Source organism: Myotis daubentonii, chromosome 21 (assembly GCF_963259705.1).
Source record: "Myotis daubentonii chromosome 21, mMyoDau2.1, whole genome shotgun sequence".
Classification (NCBI taxonomy): Eukaryota; Metazoa; Chordata; class Mammalia; order Chiroptera; family Vespertilionidae; genus Myotis; species Myotis daubentonii.
In genome coordinates, this window is record NC_081860.1 from 15805147 (window position 1) to 15826260 (window position 21114).

The window sequence follows — 21114 nt, forward strand, 5'->3', positions numbered from 1 at the left end:
GGCCTGGTCTGAGCACAGCGTGGGCTGTGGCCGGGTCTCTGGAACGACAGTGAACGTGGAAAGGCCAGACCAGATGGACGGAGAGAGGACAGGCTGCTGCGGCTTCCCGTCCGCTCGCCCCTCGCCTCCAGAGACGCCTCTCTGCCCTCCCCGGGGAGGACGCCTGGGGGCCGCTGCGCGCTCTGGTCGGTGCGTGGCCAGCCACGGCCTGTCCTGACAAAGGGACCACAGAACCAGCAGCGCACGCGAGCCCCAGTGTGGGGAGGCACACGCTTCGCGCACACAGCGCAGTTCAGATGGCCTCTGGTTCAGGGGCTGACAATTCCCCAGAGCAAGCAGAGGACTGAGCATGAATTCTCATGTTAACTAACTCTCAAGGTCAAAGGCTAGAAAATAAGATGGCCAATGTCAAATAAAGCAGAGGCAACACAGCCCTGGCCCTGTGTGACGCATGGTTAGAGCGTCGGCCTGCGCACCAAAGGGTCGAGGGTTCGAGTCCCGGTCAAGGGCACATACCTGGGTTGCAGGTTCGTTCCCTGGCCCTGGCCAGGGCATGTGTGGGAGGCAACCAATGGATGTGTCTATCTCACATCAATGTTTCTCTCTCTCTCTCTCTCTCTCTCTCTCTCTCTCTCTCTCTCTCTCTCTCTCCCCTTCCTCCCTCCCTTCCACTCTATCTAAAACCAAAATATCCTCGGGTTAGGATGAAATAACAGCCCTGCTGATGAGTTCCAGGCTCTTCTCTTAACAGGCTTATCGTGCAACATCCCCAGGATGAGGGATGCAGCCTTCGGAGGCAAAACACCATCGCCATCGCCAGGCACGCACAGTCCGCTACGGCCATTTGGATTATCGATATGCACATATTACCATCAGAGTATAAAGCACAGTCATAGAAGTAAGAGACTGCTGATAACAGTGGCAGTCACTGAGGAAGCTGCGGGCCAGGGCGGCTGCGGAATGACGGGCAGCCGGCGTGAGCCAGTGTTTCTGGCTCGAGGGACTGGTGACTTGGTTCCTACCCTGAAGGGCCCTGGGTCGAGCTGGCGAACAATGCAGGCGTTCGACAGGGCCCGACCCCGGCGTGCCCACGTTCTAGCTGTGTGACCCGGGAAGGTGCCTAACTTCTCTCACCCTCCACGTCCCCATGTGTGAATGGGAGCAGGATCGATCGCTGCCTCGGAGGGTTACTCCGGGTGTCCCATGGGATGCTCGAGTTCTGTGCCAAGCTTGGTTCCCAGCAGAGCTAAGAAAGCTGGCCAGTTTGAGGTCCTCAGCCATCACCATGAGCAAAGCCAGCAAAGCTGAGGCCACTTGGCCCATGGCCGTGGGCTGAGCGACATCTAAGCTGTCCTTAGCGTCACGTGATGGAGGGAAGATGGGTCTGGAATCCAACACTCAAATCCCACTCTACCACTTCCTGGCTACACACATGTCTGGAGGCCAGTTACACAACCCTCCGCAGCTCAGCTCCGTGACCTAAAAAATCATTTAGTAACTAAGGGCCTTCAAAACTCTTTCTTATTTAACCCCACCACCCCATCTCTAAAGCTGTAGCCCCGGGAAACAATCAGAGATGCGGACACGGAGGTTTGCGTACAATGACGTCCATCAGCACGGTTTTGAAATAGTGGATAACTGGGAATAATCTAAATCTCTAACACGGAAGATTAATGACACTATGGTGCATCCAAATGAGGTAATGCTGTTCAACCATTAAAGAGCATGTTCTCGAAGACCATTTACAGACACGGGGGCGTGGGGGGGGGGCGAGGGGGAAGTGGCGTCCACCTGTGGACCCCGAGGGAGAGGCTCAGCGGAGGAGCAAGCGTGGCCAGCACTGGTCTGGGAGAACGCTGCCCTTCAGCCCTCCCTGAGGCCGGACAACCCGGCTCCTCCCCATGCGCTCCTGGTGCCTCCGAGCCACGGCTCAGCGAGAGCCCAGAGGGAGTGTGTCCGGGTGTCACCGATGAGTGACTCTGTGCTGGGGTGGGGAATGTCGCCATGAACAAGGCCCGGTCCTACCAGAGTGAGTCACAGTCTGCAGCAGAAAATACACAGATATGCCACTAACACCCCGATGATGGAGCCCCGGGGGAGAAACCGCGACGTCGGAACCTGTGACGTGCACACGGAGAGGGGGACTGCGACAGGGGCTCCCCACGCGGCACGGAGGGGTGTGGACAGAGGCTGCCAAAGCGTGTTCACGCTGGAGGCCTCCTCGGTTTGGGCCTTGCACCCCCCGGCACCCTGCTGATTAGTTCTAACTCAAATTAACGGAGATGAATGCATACCGAGTCAGCAGGAATGTTTTTAGTCACTGATTTTTTTTTGTTATTCAAGAACATTGACTTCACCTTTCCAAAAATCATTATTCAAAGCTGAGAGAATAGAATTACTTTTTTGTCTCTCGCTGGTTCATTTAGGGAAAGAAGAGAGATGATGCCTGTGATACTGCAATAATGAAATGGTGAGAAGTAATCTATTCTTCATCATCCCTTTATTTCACGTCCCATTGTTTAAAAATCTGATTTCCATAGGCTTGTTTTGATGGAAATTATATTCTACATGACATCGTCAAAGAGCCATCTTTCCTTGTCCAGCTGGATGGATTTGCAATGTTTTTGTTAAATAGTAAACAATTAAGAAGTGATATTAGTAAAAACATGTGAAGTATGAAGACCCGTGGCACTATGAAGACGGGGTCCCGCCACCTGCTCTAAGGAAGAGCAGCACCACACCCTGGGTGTCCCAGCGGCCGGGCCGACTGCCTGCCCCCCACTCTCTCCAGGGAGCACCCCGTCCTGAATTTTGGGTTTGCTACTCCCTTGTATTTCTGTACTTTTCCCTCTGTGTTTGCATCCTTAAACCACACTGCAAGCGCTTGAACTTTGTATTATTGGAATCATATTGAAATCTGTTTGTTTTTTTAACTTAAATGTTACTTCTCTGACATTTATGTCATTGCGTATGCCTGAAATTAATTCATTATTGCCAAAGTGTAGCGTCCCGTTGTCTCAATAGATAAACATTTGCTTTCTGCTGGTGTTATTGTTCATGAATAAATATGAATTTCCAGGAGAAGAGAAAGGCATGGGGGAATGTTGGTGACATATGAGGAGGAAAGAGTGGTTTACAAAACTAGCGGGTCACCTTGACCGCAGGGCTCCCTGGAGGAATCAGAGAAAGATGCTCCCCCACCCCCCCTGGACTCCATCGCCAGCCCCAACTCCCTGCCCTGGAGCAGGCACCACCTGCACGCCTGGACCAGCAGCCCTAAGGGCTAGTGTGGTCCCTTCTAACGCACACGTCAGCTCATGTCCCTCCCCCACCTCACCTCCCCGCCTCACACCCTTCACAGGCTGCCAGAGACTCTACAGCAGCCTGGGAGGCCCTGATGTCATCTTCTACCCGCCCCCCCCCCGACGCCCTCCCCTCCAGCCACACTGTCCTCCTTGCTGCTCTTCGAATCTCCCGGACACTCCACCTCAGGGCCTTTGCACTGGCAGATCCCTCTGCAGGAATGCTCTCCCCAGATAGCATGGCCCCCGACCTCTCCTCTGTCTGGTGGGGGAAAGTGGTTTCCAAGACAACTTGGGAATGTTCCTCCTCGCACCCGCCCCTCTGGGAGCCTGGAGCGAGGTCGTGGTGCACTAGGCACCTGACCAAGGATCTCACACCTTTAAAAAAAAAACACCCGCCGACCCCTATCACCGAGAGCTCCTATTTCTAAACATGGTCTCCATGCCTCCTCCGTGATCTGTGACCCAGAGCACAGCCAGGGCTGCTCTCTCCCGTGACGTGGGCCGTGGCTCTGCAAGGGAGACCGCGGCACATCAGGAACTGGTTTGACTTCCCGCAGCTCATCCTGACCAGAGAGAGGGCCAGGTGTCTTACTAAATGGCTGCCTAGAAGGGGACCCTGGGAAGACCAGCATGCCTGCTGGGAATCCGGCAGACGAGCGGTCTTAAAGCTGGGGAGGGACAGCAGGCATGGCCATGTGCGTGAGCCCTCACCACGGCGGTGGGGAACTAACGCACCCAGTCCCGGCCAGCAGTGCCGAGGTCAGCGAGTGATGTCTGCCCTGCGCACGAGGGGCACACAGAGCTGACCCATATCTGTGAGCTGGAGGGGCAGGTGAGCTCCTGGGTCATGGCTCCTGGACTCTATCTCCGGGGCTCACCTGCCAAATATGTATCCCCACGAAGTTCCCAGGTGAGCCAACTAAATGCCACCCCCCTGTCCTACTCAGGAGGACAGTCAGAATGCGAGTGAGTGAGAGCGCCACAGATCCGACCCAGTTTATTTCCTTAATACAAATCTGCAAGAGCCAGCACCTCACAATGGATCACAGGTGATGACCAGGCAAGTGAGAACCCAGCTCTAGGTCACCCCCTGCCTCGCCCAGACACGGCCACGCCCACTCGCGGCCACGCCCACCCACCGTGCCCCGCCCACTCACATGCCCCGCCCAGAACCACAGTCCAGGGCAGCATGGCCTGGCCCCGCCAGTTCCCGAGGGGTAAGGGACGCAGGGAAGCGGGGAGAGGGCTCCGTGAGTCGCCTTCCTCCTGAGCAGCGGCACCTGCATCAGGCATCTCAGTTTGTTACACCAAACCCACAGCCTGTTACAGGTAGACACCTGGGAAGGCTGGATGGAAAAGAAACCCGGGAGACAGGGAGGAGGCCAAGCGGCGGGGGAGGAGGACGCTGAGCCCCCCGGTGAGCAGAACCAAGGCCCCGCAAGCACAGGGAGCCGTCACCCTGAGAGACAACAGCGCCCAGTGACGCTCTGACGACAAATGAGGGAGAGAGACGCAGAGAAGCTGGGCCCAGGGCGCCCGGAGCCGCGGGACCTGGGCCTGAGGCGGCGGCTCCGTCCCTCCACCTCCATGGCGGCCGCCCTCTCCTGGGCCTGGGCCTACCTGCAGGGTCAGCGGTCCCGCCGCACGGCCCGGAGCCTCAGGCCTCGGAGCACAGGGAGCAGGCGGAGCCACAGGCGTCACCTCCTGTCAGGCTGGTGCCCAGGCGCCCAGAGCGCATGCTCGGCTCCTCCTGTCAGGCTCGTGCCCAGGCACCCAGAGCGCATGCTCGGCTCCTGTGTCAGGCTGGTGCCCAGGATGCTGACCTCGGTTGCACGTGGGAATGTCCACACCTGCTGCATGCGCTTCCTCCCAGCGCAGACATGGGCAGGTTGCAGCTTTCACGTGAAAGATAGTTCTCAGCCTCGTTCTGCGATCATTCCAGCGTCTCTAATGAAGATGAGCATTTCCTCACAGCAAGCTCTGTCTTCCTCCTGCAATCCAACAGTGTGTCTTCATAATGTTTGGTCACCTGTTCCCTCCTCCAGTCTTTCATGAGGATGAAGAGGGCAGCTGCTGGCTGCTTCCCGCTCCGCCGTCAGCCATGTTTGACGTCTGCTGAGCTGCCTGACCGCCTCGTTCCCGCCTCCTGGCCCTCAGCACTGAAGTTTAGCTGCTTTGCACTGTGTGTATGTGGGCGTCTCTGCCTGCTTCCTGGCTGACTGTCCTCTCTGGGCCCTCCCTGCGGTCTGAGCCCTGCATCTCGCATGCTTCCTCCGGCCGCCTCTGTGCAGGGAGCTCAAGCGAACTGCTCGCTGCCATTGGCAGGGGCACGGGCAGGGGACCAGGAGGATTCACCCACCAGAAGAGGCAGAGGCCAGAACCAAGGGCCGATTCTCTACTCACCTACGCTTGCGTGTTTAGAACACAGGGCTGCACCCCCTCTGCCTCTGCGAATCGGGCTGCCATTCAGCCTAGTGGGACCCCACGACCTCCCTCGCCTGGGTGGCGAGCCTCCCGCGCTCCAGGCCCGGGACTCCCCGAGGACTGACGTCTCAACAGACTTCAGCCAGGAGAAGGCTGTGCAGGGCTCCCCTCACTTCAACTTCATTCATCTTCCCAAGTGACTAGGAAGGACGATCATAAATAATTCAAACCGAACTGCACTCAGGGAGACAGGAAGTGCATCCCGGCAAGCAATGGGCGTGATCATCATCGCGGGTCCCAGAGTATTCTTGGCACTGGCACGTCCAGGCCACTGCCCTGGACCTCACGGGGGCAGCGAGCACTGGCCTGGCGTCCATGCTTAATGCCCCCGAAACGTCCACACAGAATGAGGGCAACATCCCAGGAGGGGCCACTGACAGAGCCACACCATCCGAGAGGGCAGAGGGCTGGCCGGAGAGAGGCCTCAGGAATACGGTGGCCCTGCCAGGTGGCTCGTGGGGGAGCAGGGAGAGCGGGCGCTGCCCCAGGCCACACCCCTTCACACGGGGGTGAGGGGGAGCCCCTCACAGGAGAACCAGTCCCTCCTGAGTCCTCGCTGATACCCTTCCCGCCAGCCCTGATAAGCTGCTGCTCTTTGGTCTGATTTAACTTTCTTTAGAATGAGAGCAGGGCTGCATCTTTTCCTGCTGCTTCCTATAGCGGTTGAATAAAAATGACTTTTATAAAGTACTTGAAGTTCATTAAAAGGAAGGGATCTCACAAGTGGAAACACACACACACACACACACACACACACGGTAGTCACTTTCTGAGCACAGACTACGTGCCCTGCGTGTTTTCGTATCTAATCTGCAAAGGCGGACGACTGAGGTTCAGGGAGTCTAAGTGACTTGCCCAAGACCCAGAGAAAGTGTCAGGCCTCCAGCTCCAGCCTCCGCCCAGGGCCTGTGCCCACAGCCACGGCTTCCCGAGGCCCCGCCCCCTCCGGCGTGTGCTGCTGGGTGTGTGCGTGGGATTGAGGGTTCTGCTGCTGCCATTACACATTTCATCTGCGTCCCTCGCAGCTTCCACGCTGGTTTCTGCTCAGCGCGGAGCTCGTCCCTCAAGGCCTTTGAAACGGCCCACGGCGGGCGATCTGTAATTGCCCACGGAGGCGGTGGCTGCGGCCGCTGCCGGCAGAAACAGCTTCGCTTGGCTCCGGCCCAGCCTCTCTACCTGCGGCCCCCAGAACAAAGCCGGGCAACACGCGCGCAGTGGGAGCTGCGGGGAGCCCGGCCGCGGAGCCGGCACGGCTGTGTCCTCCTCACACTCATTCACATTTCATCAATGCGCCTTCTGCCCCTTTGCCACGTACCCTCTGGGCAAAGGAATTAACTTCTGAATTAACCAAACGAAATGGTATCTTACACAAGCGACGTGAAAAGCAGAAGGCAAGCAAGCCAGGAAAATCAGCTTTGCAGAGTAATGGAAACGCTACGGAGCTGGTCTAGTGAATGAGATAGAGAAATAGTAACTGAAAAAAACACGGCAAATGACTGGATTGCTCAAGACCATTTTCACTTAAATATATGTGCAGACTATGTGCGTGACCAGACACTCAGGACATAGTTACAGAGGTCTGTGTGCACACATTCACATTCAATCCTTGCATGCACATGCATTACTGATTACACTTAAAGTAGTGATTGCTGAGTAACAGAATTACCACTGATTTTCTTTCGGCATTTTCTAGATTGTCTATGATGGAGATGCGAGCTTTCCTGGGGCTACCATGTGACTGGGACCCCAGTTTCGAGAGCCCTTTTCCATCCAGAAGGACTCCAGAGACGATGCCCCACCCACTGGGACTCTGTGCACAAGCTCCCCAACCCAACAGCGTGCCTGGAGCTCATGGCAATAAAAACCGAAACATCAACAATGCGCCCATTCCTGGCCAGCGACCGCTCCTCCCTCAGCCACGGGGAGCCTCTACGAGTCACTCAACCTCTCAGTTAACAGCACAACCTACTGCGCAGGGGAGGAGAGGTGGCGGGTGGCTGGCCAGGGCCCAGCAGCAGCAGGCAGCTGGTCATTAACACTGCAGGACGGGAGTGGCGGCCAGCCCCCACACAGAGGGCGGGAAAAGCGGGTGCAGAGTCACCTCGCTGGAGGAGTGTGCTGCAGGGGGGAGAGAAGGGGCGGAAACAGGGGAGAGAGTGCCCTGGCCCCGCCCTGGTCTCCTGGTCCTTCATCCTTAAGCCAGTCGAGGCCGGATGTTAAGCGAGTCACTCGTCCTTCCAAAGCTCAGATAAGAAACAGCGACAATAATTGATGTATCTCAAGTTCATGGTGAAAATCAAATGAGAACATGCAGATAAAGGGCCCAGCACAGGGCCTGGCACACACGGGGGTCCCAGTCCATGAGAGCGCTCCCTCCCATCTCCTTACACCCCAAAGGGGCTGTGCTCTGCCAGAGAGAGGCAGGGAGGCCACAACTCGGGTCACAACCGTGGCTGCCCCCCCGACATCACCTGGGCAGCTTTAAAATGGTCAGCTGAGATCTTTTTTAAAAAATTGATTTTCTGAGAGAGAGGAAGGGAGAGGAAGAGAGAAATAGAAACATCAATGATGAGAGAGAATCACTGATCAGCTGCCTCCTGCACGCCCCCACTGGGGATCGAGCCCGCAGCCCAGGCGTGTGCCTTGACTCGGAGTTGAACCGTGACTTCTTGGTTCCTGGGTCAATGCTCAACCACTGGGCCACACTGGCCTCGCACACCTGGGCGGCTTTAGAAACGACTGAGATTCTGACCTCACTGGTCAGGGGAGCGGCTGGGCACTGCAGACCACAGCCACGATGGGCCTGTGCATTACTCACGGCTGTATGAGTGGAGCCAAAGCCATCGTCACTGCTCCCCTCGCACAGTCACTGAGTGATTACTACATGGCCAGGGATGGAGCTAATTGCTTTATATACATAATTTCATTTAATTCTCATAAAACCCTGCCTGGTAAGGATTATCCCTCTCATTTGTCAGCGAGGATAGTTAATGAGTCACAGGAGCACCACTGCTCCCAGGCAGCCGATCCGGGATCCGACCCCAGGCCTGTCTGACCCTGACGGTGGCGGCACCAGGGGCGAGCTGGGGAGGAAGCCTCGGTGCCAGGGCAGGAAGGTGCATGTGGGTGAGGCTCTAAAGGCCAGTGAGAGGGCCGCCTCCCACCCTGGCACCAAGGCAGGCCTGCGTGGGGGCGTGAAGACTGTGCTGAGAGGGACCTGGGAACTCATGACGCTGGGGGGTGGGGACCCTCTGAGGCAGTCTGAGCAAAGGCCCTGGGGTCTTGGGGAGCACTGAGCAGTGACTGGAGAAGCAGAAGGAAGAATGGACTTAGTGCAGGAAGTCAGGAATGCCAGGTCCTTTATCAGGTTCACTGCTGCTTGGCACTGCCCTTGACCCCTGACCCCACCGGGCAAAAGAAGCTCTCATCAATGGCCAGCCATGCCCTCCCTTGCCGGGGCCCAGGGCCCCCTTTCGATGGTCTGAGTAGCCTCCATCCACATCTCACTATTTCCCCGGCACCGATCCCCTGCTCTGTGCTCCTGGCTGCAGACACATATTCCCCTCCAGCCCTGGATGCCAAGTACCCGCCCCCCATGCAGCTGGAAGGAGCCCTGAGCCCCATGTTCCAAGGTTAGGAGTCGGGGCGGAATGACTCCTTCCCACGCCCCATGCTTCCCTTCAACCGGGCAGCTAACCAGAGGGATAACGAGACATCCACGCGGGCAGCAGCCCCTGAGATGTGTTGGCAGCGCCAGCCCCTCCAAATCAAGACGCTGGCACGGCTCTCCCAGCCACTCAGAGGGCAGTTACCATCTGTTTATGGAAAAACTGGTAATAACCCCCAATCACAATCAAATCGGCAACCACTCTGCTGTAAGTGCCTATTAACTGGCGTGGCTCCCGGGGGGCGCTCCTGGAGTGCCCATCGGAGGCCCAGCGCCCCTCCAACCACGGGGAGGACGGGGAGCGCTCGCCAATGGAGCACGGACGGTCTTTTACCGAAGCCCGGCCAGCAGCTCCTCACGCGCTGCCCTCCCCACCTTCCAGTGTCCGCTGCCTTGCCATGCGGTCCCCCGCATTTCCCGGAAGAAATGCAGGACGTCCTCTGAGCCTGGGAAGCAAGACTCCTCCATCAGCGCCCGTCCTCCTCCGGACCAGGTGTGTCCCAGCGTGAGAAACCGGGACTAATAGGAGGCATTTGTATTGTCTGTGCGGCGGCATTCAGAGGTGATTAGACAACGCAAGAGGCACCCTGGTGCTCTAAGCCGTCCGACATGGGGCCACGCTGTTCCAGACACTGGGACAATTTATAGGAAAAATCCGTTCTCCGTGCTGCCCAGGCTGTGGCAGGGTCTCAGCTGGTGGTGCTCCCCCTTGGGGGAGACCCGATGTTTCCTGGGGTGGAGGAGGGAGACCGAGAGAGGTACCCCACGGAGGAAGCCTCTCACACGCAATAGCGCCAGTCCCAAAGCCCGGAGCCGCGGATCATGCCGAGACCGAGGGCTGGGAGCGCGCTCGGTGGCCGTCCATCTCCTAACCCTGTGAAACCCTGTCTGGCAGATACAACATCTGCAGTCAAGGTGCCCACGGGGGGCTGGTCACGCTGACCTCAAACGGCAGCAGGCCAGACGTCTGTCCCTGCTTCATCATTTGCCAGCACACGTTTCTCTTCAAAATATTTCATGTGATCGGGGAAACCTGGCTGGCCGGGCGGCGATTGGCTGAGCTTAGTCAGGGGCAGGAAGCGAGCGCAGAGGCCCCGACTTCTGGGAGGCCGGGCGGCGCCCCGAGTTCCCTGCCTTCCTGTGTTTCTGGGGGCGTCTCTTGCTACATAGCAGTGTTCTGGGCTCTTAGGGGAGTCAGCGAACCTTTTGAGAATATGAGGAAAGCTACGAACCAGTCCCTTCCAACCTCCTGCTCCGCCCGCCGGGTATGAACACGCAAGCATTCACATGTGGGTCCCGGGACCACTGTCCCCGTGAATCCCACGCACACACCTGCCGTCAGTCCCGGAGCCCAAGGCCAGGATCCCCCCCCACACACACAGACACCAGGTTACGTGCAGATGCATACAGATGCATCTCTCTGGCTCCCACAATCTCCCCAGAAGACCCCAACCTGAACCCCAGCTGGGCCCCCCCAAAGGCTCCTGGAACCTCCCATCAGCCACCCTGCCCATCTCCCATCTAACATCAGCCATAAAGGAAACCTGGCTTGGAGTGTAGCTTGAAAGTCAAGTTTCTGCAGTTCAAGGGCCCAGCCTCCTTTGAGCCATTGGGTCAGATCCACCCCTGGGGCCCAGGGACCTGGCAGATGCATGCTAATTCACCATGTTAACCCTTCCGTGCCACTCCCCCACCCAAGCCTCGGCGTAGAGCCACATCCTCGCCCCCCCCCCCCCCCCCCCCCCGCTGCAATGACAGGGTGGAGTGCGTGGGTCTCAGAAGCTGGCCAGCATCGAGGCAGTCAGGTGACTCGTGACACCCGTCCTGGGACTCTGCACGGAGCCACCCTACATCTAACCCTGCTGGGACCTTCTCGCCACCACCCCACGCATGGGGGCAGCAAGGAAAGAACCAAGTTACTCAAACAAGCAGTCCATCTGCCCTCTGATAACGTAAAGAAACAAGTCCTCTCATTGGCTCTCAAATGCAACTTCCCTCCCAAATCACCCTCCTGCACCAGCCCGGCTGTCCCAGCAAAACCGGAGGCTCCCAGTTGGTCCCCACGATCCCAGCGCAGCGTTCAGTCCCTCATGACCAGCACAGGCGGGAGGAGGACCACTTCAGGGCATCACAGAGGCCCTGCCTCCGAGAGCCAGGGAAGTGAACACAGCAATGAAGAGAGCCCCGCCCCGCCCCCATGAGACCCTGGCCCACGCAAGGCCCACCTTACCCTTCATGCCAAATTTGGACCGTCGGCCGTACTTGTTGATCATGATGAAAAGAACCACCAGCAGCACGCAGGCAAAGGCGGCGAGCCCGACGGCGATGGACACCTGGGAGGGCAAAGTGTGGGACAGTTACGTCGTCGCAGGAGCCCCAGGGAACTCTGCCGCCCCCAGGAGCCCTTAGACCAGGGGTGGGGAGCGTCCGGCCCGAGGGCCGTAGAAGGCCCCTGCGATCACGTGGCCTGGCCCTGCCAAGGCATTAGGGGTGCACTCATTAAATGTTCGAGCAAACGCAGCAGGCTAGGTTTCAAGCTGATCATGTGCACGGCCCGGGAGGGATGTGGTAAACATCCAATGGCCCTTGGCAGGAGAAAGGCTCCCCTCCCCTGCTTCAAAGGAAGTAAGTGGTGAGGCCCTAACAGCAGCCAGTTAACAAACCATCCACCCTGATCAGGGAGACCTCCGGGACTCAGGGTTCTGAGCCCCTGGCCTGGGGGCGCACTCAGGGTTCTGAGCCCCTGGCCTGGGGGCGGCCTCACAGATGCGCTCGGAAGCCCCGCGAGGCCTCTGTCTCTGGTCTTGTCGTTTTGGTTAGCAAGCAAATTCTGCATATTTACATTGACGCTCTCTACAGATACTCTTATCCAGGGACTTCGGAGAGATCTGGACTCTTCTCCCTGAGAAATCTCAGGCTCTGGCAGTCGGGGGTGGGGCAGGGCTTGGACACCCACCAGGGAGCTGGTGGGGTAACTTCGACTTCCTAGGAGGCTTGCCCAGTGAGCAGCCCCTTCGAATCAGGCCCAGCCAGGCTCCTAGCAGCGTGGGGGTTTCCAGGGCTGGGAGCAGCTCCTCAAAGACTTCCTCAAACAATGAATTACTCTCGTCAAATAAGGGAGGGCTTGCGCCTGAAAGGAGGTCACTTATCAGGGCTCTTTCTGCCGTACGTACGTCCTGGCTCTGAGCGAGGCGGTATCGGGAGCGTCCGCTGCTCGGATGAAATGTGAAAACGGCCCCTCCCAACCCGGAAGTCACTCACCCCAAAAGTGTCTTCCTCTGGCTTGTGGGTCACAGTGATAGGCGGTGTGGGGCTCACTTCATAGACTGCAAACCAAACGGAAAGGAGGAGGGTTAGCTTCCTGGCTGGGGAGGGGGGGCTCCATGCCATCCCCACTGGCTCCCCAACACCCAGAGTCCATGCTGCACAGCATGCCCTTGAGCCAGCTCTTACTGCCCGACCTCCCCCAGGACCAAGGCCCCGCCTGGCTGCCCGGCTGTGACAGCCCAGGGGCAGCTCCGTGAGGAACGCCGGGCCTTCACCCCCGACCCCCATTCTCCGAGCAAAGCATGGCACCTGGGCCACGTGGACCGTGAGCTGCTGCATAAAACAGCAACAACAAGAAGACAGTTTGGGAACCAGCCAGGGCCCAGATTCCCCACGTTCTGGTGGTGACGGTGGCTGTCACTGACTGTTCTTTGCTGCAGGCTCTCCCATCCCCCATCCCCCCTACCCCATGGATCCCGACACCCTTCATCTCCCCCTTTTCACCCTCAGTGAGATCCAGGAGGCGGAAGCCCCACACACAACCCACGACCCATCCCCCTATTGCAGATGGCACAGCGCACTGGCCGCTCAGGCTAAGAGCCAGTGCAGCTGACCAGCAGGGCTGGTGGGAACCGGGTGTCAGTTTCTCCTCCACCTGGAACCACCTCCTGGGCAGGAGAGGCCCCGACAGAGTCCCCGGAAGGCCGCTCTGTGAGAGGGCAAGTCCTCGAGGACTGAGGGTAAGTAAAGCATCTCAGACTGTGCTCAGCTCGGTGCCAGGCAGCACAGGTGTCCCAGGCAGCCCTGTCCGCCGTCTCAGCCCCCTCCCGTGGGGAGCGAGGGAAAAGCCATGCTTCCCACAGCCCGTGAGCAGAGCACCAGGTCCTCTGGGGACTGCGTAGTCCTGGCCCCGATCATTGTACCCTGAGCCTCATGGTCCCATGTGAGGACACACCAGGCCACAGGAGACCCTGTCCATCACCACCCCACGCCAGGTGGGGCCCGGCCACGCTCTGGGCCCTGGAGCAGGCGGAAAACACTGACAGGTGGAGGGGCTCCAGGTTCAAGAGCAGCTGAGATGGACAAGGTCTGTCTACGGGGCAGGTGTTTCCCGCCCCACCCCTTCCATCCAGGCGGGGAGACCCACACCAGGGTCAGGGGGGACACTGAGGCAGGAGCGGCTGCCCAGGAGGTGGGCTTGCAGCACATGTCCACTCTGCAGCCCCTTTCTCCGTTCACTCCCACGACGTGCCGGGCGGCCAGGGGTCTGAGGGCTGGGTGGCCCAGGGAAGAGGACCATTGGATTCCAGTTACCCAAAGGCTCAGAATGAATCAGAAAAGGCAGAGCAGACTTACTGGAGACAAAGTTATCCGTGCTCTCTGCAAAAGAGACAAAGAGGCCGTTAAGCAGCGTCATAAACAGCCGAGCGGGTGCACTGTGATCTTACAGCCACGACCTCCCCACTCACCGTGACCCCACGTGACCCCAGCAGCTGGGAACGCAAGTCCTGGGCACGTGACCCCTGCCCCACGCTCCACTGCCTCTGCAGGAGGCTGGTCTTCCGAAGGCGGAAGAAATAAGACACAGAGTTCCCGATTTCAGGAGAAATGGCCCGGCCGGGCTGGGAACCAAACTATGAGACGGGGAGTTAAATCTGCGACCGTGTCCCCTCCTCCCTCCCGGGAGCTGGCGTGCTGGGGACCTTGGTACACGAGCGCCCAGAGAAAGGCTGCCGCGTGGGCTTCCCTGAAAATGCCAGCTGTGACCTCAGGACAGCATTCCAAGCGGAACGCGAGGTCATCTGCGCAGTCACTGTGACGTCCTCGGGAGCCTGCAGGGTCCCACCCCGATGGCACTGCGTGACGGCTGTTCAGCTGCAGCGGGGGCTCGCCTGGTGCTAACAGCTCAGCACCACTAGACGTCGGCTGTGAGCCAGGGGCTGTGCTAAACGCTTTCTGTCGCGTGCCACTCCGTCCTGACAACCCTCCTAGGAGGCAGGCGGGATGATCCCCATTTAACAGGGAAGGAAACTGCAGAGAGAGATGAACCAACTACGGAATCTCACTCATCTGGAAACGGGACTCAGATCCGAGCCCGGGCCGAGCAGAGGGTCTCGGAATCCAGCCTGAAACAGTCACCCTGGGGTGCTCACCATCGATTCCCCAGTGAAAGGAGGGAGGGGCCGGGGGAGAAGCACATTATTTCAGGAAAAGGACAAGGCGTGCCTGGCACCTTCTGTGGCACTGGAAAGCGAGAAGTGCTCGGGAATTCATGGGGCGCGGAGGAAGGACGGGGAGCCGCGAGGGCAGTTCCCAGCGGTGAGCAACATCATGATACCGACAGCCACGGGGTGTCACACACTGAGTCACACCGCCCCGGATTTATGTGTGGAGTCCTGACCCCCCGCGCATTAGACTATGACGATCTGAGACAGAGTCTGTAAAGAGATGATTAAGTGGAAATGAGGTCATCAGGTGGGCACTAATCCAATACGACTGGCGTCCCTATAAAAAGGGGAGATTGGACACAGGCGCACAGAGGGAAGACCCTGGGGGGACACGGGGAGGAGGCGGCTGCCTGCAAGCCCAGGAGGGAGGCCTCAGGAGACCAGCCCTGCTGACACCTTGACCTCCGACATCCAGCCTCCAGAGTCATGAAGTAAATTTCTGTTGTGTGAGTCCCCCCTCCCCCCCCCCCATCTCTGGTACCTTGTTAGGGCCGCCGGGGACAACGAACGCATGGGTTATAAGCCATAGGGCAAAATAAATATCCATGAGTCCAGACCAAGAGCAAATAAATAACTGAATCGACAAATGAGGAAGAAGAGAAAGCTCTTTTCCAGTTAGTAGATGCAGAGAGAAGGATGAGAATAGAAAAATCACCACTTGGCAAATCGCACAGTAGTCATTGCTTCGAGGCAGGGATCATCAATGAATGTTAAAAGGAACGTGTGAAAGAGCAATGAGAAACAGGGTATTTACAAACATCCCACATACGGTCCTTACTACAGACAAAGGGAAAGGGGTCACCTTGCCATGGAGAGGCCTGGCCGACTCCACCCTGACCCAGTGATGAGGTCAGCATCACCAGCGATAAGACGGACAGACGGACAGACAGACAGAGGGTGCAGCATCACGGCTGTGGTGTGCTTGCCAAAAACGCACCACCGTGCTCAGGCATGAGAACACATCGGGCGAACCCGAACGGTGAGGCGGGCAGAGAGAAAACAGCCCGCGAGCATTCTTCAAAAGTGCGCAGACGGTGCAAGACAGAGAAAGACTGAGACGCTGGCCCGGATTTAAGGAGGACACGGTGACCTGGCAACTGAGTGCAAGAGCAGCCCTGGGTTGGGTCCTGGGGAGGAAAAGACGGCCGTGGGACCGCTGAGAACCAAAGAACATGCGTGCATCCATGCACAACCCATGGGCACAGACAGCAGTGAGCTGGAGGTCTGGGGCGGGGGGGGGGGCGGGCTAGAGGGGTCAATGGGGGAAGGGGCTATGGAATACTTTCACCAATGAAGAATTTTTAAAAATATTTCACTGACGCCTGCAGATTCCATAGCAGAGCCGCGCCCTCGCCAACGCCCTGGATGGGAGTGCTGTACTGCGGTTAGACAAGATGCTAACAGTTGGGGAAGTGAGGTGAAGGGTCGAAGGAAGTTCTTTGTACTATTTTGTAAGTTTTTGGGGGAGGGGGAGTTCATCTCAAATTATTTCCAAGAGAAAAGTTAAAGACCTTTTTCAAAAATTTTTAAAGAAACGGATTACTCGTCCTCCCCCCAGAGTTTCGGATTCGGGTCTCGGCTGTGCGGGTCTTGAGAAATGTGCACGTCTAACCGGGCCCCGGCTACGGCGGCTTCCTCCTTGAGGGGTGAGCGCTCCTTCCTCCATCCACCCACCCACCCCTCCACCCATCCTTCCCTGCACGGGGTCCCCGTGCTCCGGCCTGGCTAACCCCTCGCTGTCACCAGGCTCTGGGTTAAACGGCGCCAGCAAACGCCCTCTGACTGTGCGGAAAGCGCTGCTCTCTGCGCAGGCTCCTTCTGAGGGGCCCCTGCGTGCCGTGCGCGCTCTGTTCACGGGTTGCTCGTCTGTTGTCATTCTGTGGGGCCTGGGGGAGAGCAACAGAGCGGAGTCCCAATTCCTGAGGGTGCCCTGCATGCCACCACCCTCTTCTAAACCGCAGGTGACCAAAGGCCTGATGTGGGGGGGGGGGGCGGAGGAGAGGGGGGCAGCCTTGGCTCCAGAGCCGGAGAGGAGAGGTGCCAACACACTCAGAGCCCCCACTGCTCTGCATGGAGCCTCGCGGGGACCAGGCACGTCCTCCCGTCATCACCGTGCACGCTCACGTATCGCCAAGCACATGCGCCTGGGGCTGGGGAGACCTCCTGGCGCCCCTCTGTGGGTCTCAGGCTCATGAACAGTCAGCAAAAGGGACCCCCACTGTCAGAGCTATTTCGCCCAAAACAGATTCCCTTTCAGATGCCTGGGGTGCTCTTTTTTAATGAATATATTTTTACTGATTTGAGAGAGGAAGGGAGAGGGATAGAGAAACATCAATGGTGAGAGAGAATCACTGATCAGGTGCCTCCCGCATGCCCCTTATTGGGGATCGAGCCCGCAACCGGGGCATGTGCCCTGACTGGGAATAGGTCGTGACCTCCTGGCTCCTAGGTTGACGTTCAACCACTGAGCCACACCAGCTGGGCTCAGAACCCTGCTCTTAACGTCTGTGCTGACCTGCCGGGGAGTTGGGGGATTGGAGCACGGGGGGGGGGGGGGGGGGAGGGACGACACACATGATCATTATGTCTCCACACCCTCGCGGCACCCACAGACCTTTTTGCCCAGGGCTCGGCAGGGGTGAGCTCACTGCCCGGTCCCCTAGATAATTCCTCTCCTGAACGCTTAGCCGCTCTGTCACTGGCATGACTGGCCCATCGTTTCCCTGTCACTGCCTCTCCATCATCCACCGCTTCCTCCAGAAGCATAAAACAAGCAAACCTTTGCACAGGGTGGCCCTGGCGGGGGAAAGGACTTCAGATGAGCTCCTCTGTGCCCCCTCCTCCCTCGCCTCCTGGGGACAGAGTCCACCAAACGCCCCGCAGCAGGTCACAAACCAGGGAGCGTCCGAGTCACCTGGGGGCTTGTTTGACACAGGGCTTCTGGGCCAGCAGGTCTGGCCCGCCCTCTGAGAAGCTCTGGCCTGGGGAGAGGGGATAAGGTCAGCAGGGCACCTCAGCCCGTAGGAAGGGGCCCTGGGAGCCCCATCCCCGCGCATCCAAAGGCCACCCCCACGGTGTGGGCCAGGACCGCTCTGCCTCCCAGAAGAGAGCCGGTGTGGCCCATCTGCGAGGTTCCCGTGGCCTGGGACTGGGCCAAGTGGGGGTGACGCTGGAAACGGGGCACCAAACAGCATCACTGGGGTCTCAGACATCAGCGAGTCTGATGAGCTGTGGCTCCATCGTGCCCCGGAGGCAGGGGCAAGAAGACAGCTTCCCACGCAGCCCAGTTTCTCCTCAGTCTCCCTCTCGGAGCGTCTAGTTCGAGGTGTGTCGGGTTGTGGTTTTTTGCACGAAGATAAACGAGGCCGCCTGGCGCTGCTCCCTGGTTCTCTGTGGCTGTTCAGTCACCTTCACACAAGCAGATGCCGCACAGAGCCAGCCTCTCCCTGCCTGTGTGTGTGTGTGTGTGTGCATGCGTGACAGAGAGAGAAGTGCCAGACTTTACACGTCCCTTTATCTCATTAGAGCCCACGATTTCTGGGGACCGGAGGCGCAGAGGTCACCAGCATGTTCCCGGCACAAATCGCCACGGCCGTCAAAGACACACGGCTTCCTCAACAGAAACGCAGTGGCTGCCGAACCCAAGGGAAGAAGCCGCAACCACTTCCCCTGAACTCCTCCCACGTCAGGGAGGTAATTGGCATGTTCTCGCCCAGACAAAGACAGAACGGCCTCCCAAATATCCAAAGGTCTTTCTTTCATTACTTCAGTTACGACCCGGGTGCAGGTGACTGTGGCGACATCCCAGGTGACAGCGTCAGATGCAGGAGAGAGGGGCCACGCGCAGGCCTGGAAGCCTGGACCCTAACCAGCAAGTAGGAGGAGGTTGGCTCACGAGCCCGTTATACGCGGAGCAGCGCGGACAACCATCACTGTGTGCTGTATACACCGTAAGCCATTTAAAAGCTTCAAGATCATGACGGGAGCAGTGCAATCGTGCCCATTTCACAGATGGGGAAATCGAGGCTCCGAAAAGCAAACGGCTGTGCCCAGAGTCTCCCGACAAAGAGAAGGCTGGGTCAAGAGCCTTCTTGTCCAACTCTCAAGACCCTGCTTTCTCCACCAGAACATGCCATGCCCTCCTGTGCCCACCCGGGTACTTCTTAGGGGTGGTGGTTTGAACAGCGACCGCTACTGGAAACCAGACACTTCATCTATTTTACACAAAATGCCGGGGGTGGCTGACTACGCTCCCGTGTATGTTTGGTTACCATGGTAACAGTATCACTGTGGGTGCTGCCTTTCCTCTCCAGCCGCCATGCCCCGTTCATCCCCTCCCCCCTGCCCCCCCCTCACCCCGGAACTCCGGGATGGACTCAGGGCGCCCCAGAGCGCAGGCCTCACCTGGGAAGGGCTCCTTGAGGAAGTGGCCGTTGATGGTCTGGTTGGCGGTGCCCAGCGGGTTCTTGGCGATGAGGGTGTAGTTGCCATTGTTGTAGTGGGTGGGCTTGTTGAAGAGCAGGCAGCCCTCGGACACCTCGCCCTCCTGGTAGAACTCCACGCGGATGATCTTGGACTCGCGCAGGGGCTGTCCGTTGTGCAGCCAGTGCAGGGTTGGCGGCGGGTTGCCGCGCACCATGAACTCGATGCAGTGCTCCAGGCGCGGCTCGGGCTCCTCCAGGCTCACCACGCGCGGAGGGTCTGCCGGGGAGAGGCCAGCTGGTGCCAGGACACAGAGCTCCCAGGAGCTGGCATGGGAATCCCACTTCCCACCCCGCTCGGAACAGACAGAGGGAATCAGAGGTACCCCCCAGGCACCCCCCAACAGAGCGGAAGAGATGTCTGTCTCGACCCGAGCACCCTGATCGGCCAGGGCTGGAGGGCTCCCTCTCATGACCCTTTAGGCCGACAGGTCAAACCAGGAGTCGTGAAAGCACAGCTGAGTGGGAGGCACCGTCGTCCGAGAGGCAGGGACACCCCTTCCTGGGGTCACTAGCCCAGGACTGACTTGCCCCTCCTGGCTGACCAGCCCCCTGCCCGGCGTGCACACAGCCACCCCCTCCATGGCGTCCACTCACAGTGGACGGTGAGGGCGACGCTGGCGTTGCTCATGCCCACCACGTTCTCTGCGATGCACGTGAGGGAGAAGCCGTTGTCCTCGCTCGTCACATTGACCAGCGTCAGGTTGATGGCGTGCACATTGGTCCAGTTCAGGTTTGTCTAAAACGCCAGTAAAAACACGGCAATCAGACCATTTCCACAAGGGCGGCTCTCCCACCTCACCCCAAACAGCTTCTGGAATCAAAAGGAAAAGCTAAGCCTGGCCAGTGTTGCTCAGTGGTTGAGCAACAACCTATGAACCAGGAGGTCATAGTTCGATTCCAGGTCAGGGCATTCAATGCCCGGATTGTGGGCTCCATCCCCAGTAGGAGGCGTGCAGGAGGCAGGCAATCCATGTCTCTCTCCCATCAATGTTTCTGTCCCTCTCCCATCCTTTTTCTCTAAAAATCAATAAAAACGTATTTTTCAAAAAAAGGGAAAACTGAGTGGAAGGTAAAGGAGGCTCATCCGGCGAATGCGCACTGACCGAGGGCCAGGCTCTCTCCAGCCAAGGGCTCGCTCAGCCTCCCTTGTACCCGCTGAGGTGCATGGCAGCACTGTGCCCATTTTACAGGTGCGGAAACTAAGGTACTTAGCAGGTTCGTAGCATGTCTAAGAGCACGTCTCCGTGTTCCTTGTGGAGAGACGGGACCACGACTGTCCCTCTTCTCCCCTCTCTTCCCGCCTCTGGCTTGGATTCTTGTGTCTCATTCAGACTAAGAGGTGGTGGGGCCCAGCCTCCTGGTGCAGCCCGGGCCCAGGTGCCTACCTGGTGGGTGTTGATGGACTGCAGCCCGGTGACCATCCAGTCCACATCGGGCAGGGGCGAGCCAGAGCCATTGCACGTGATGACAGCGTTGTCGCCCTCCCGCACGGTCAGGTTCACGTGGCTCACACTGATCTCCGGGATGTCTGGGGGGCGGACAGGGCGGAGAGGACAGGCAGACACTGACTCCCAACACGTGGCCCCCAACAGTGACTCCACATCACCCGCTGGAGCTCTCGGGAGGCCTGACACCGCCTCCCCAGCGGACATCACCCTCGGACTTGAAGCCGCTGTGGT

General features: G+C 58.6%; 1 protein-coding gene across 5 annotated transcripts in view; it reads right to left on the bottom strand.

Moving 5' to 3' along the window:
- Positions 1-21114, bottom strand: part of NTRK3 (neurotrophic receptor tyrosine kinase 3) — a 213838-nt gene that overhangs the window by 133304 nt on the left and 59420 nt on the right. For all 5 annotated transcript variants that reach the window (XM_059678133.1, XM_059678129.1, XM_059678130.1 and 2 more), the window contains exons 7-12: positions 20821-20963; positions 20030-20171; positions 19356-19652; positions 14080-14103; positions 12718-12782; positions 11687-11789 (exon numbers count right to left, since the gene is read on the bottom strand). In XM_059678133.1, the coding sequence (XP_059534116.1) occupies positions 11687-11789; positions 12718-12782; positions 14080-14103; positions 19356-19652; positions 20030-20171; positions 20821-20963 (774 nt within the window). The remainder of the gene's footprint in view (positions 1-11686; positions 11790-12717; positions 12783-14079; positions 14104-19355; positions 19653-20029; positions 20172-20820; positions 20964-21114) is intronic.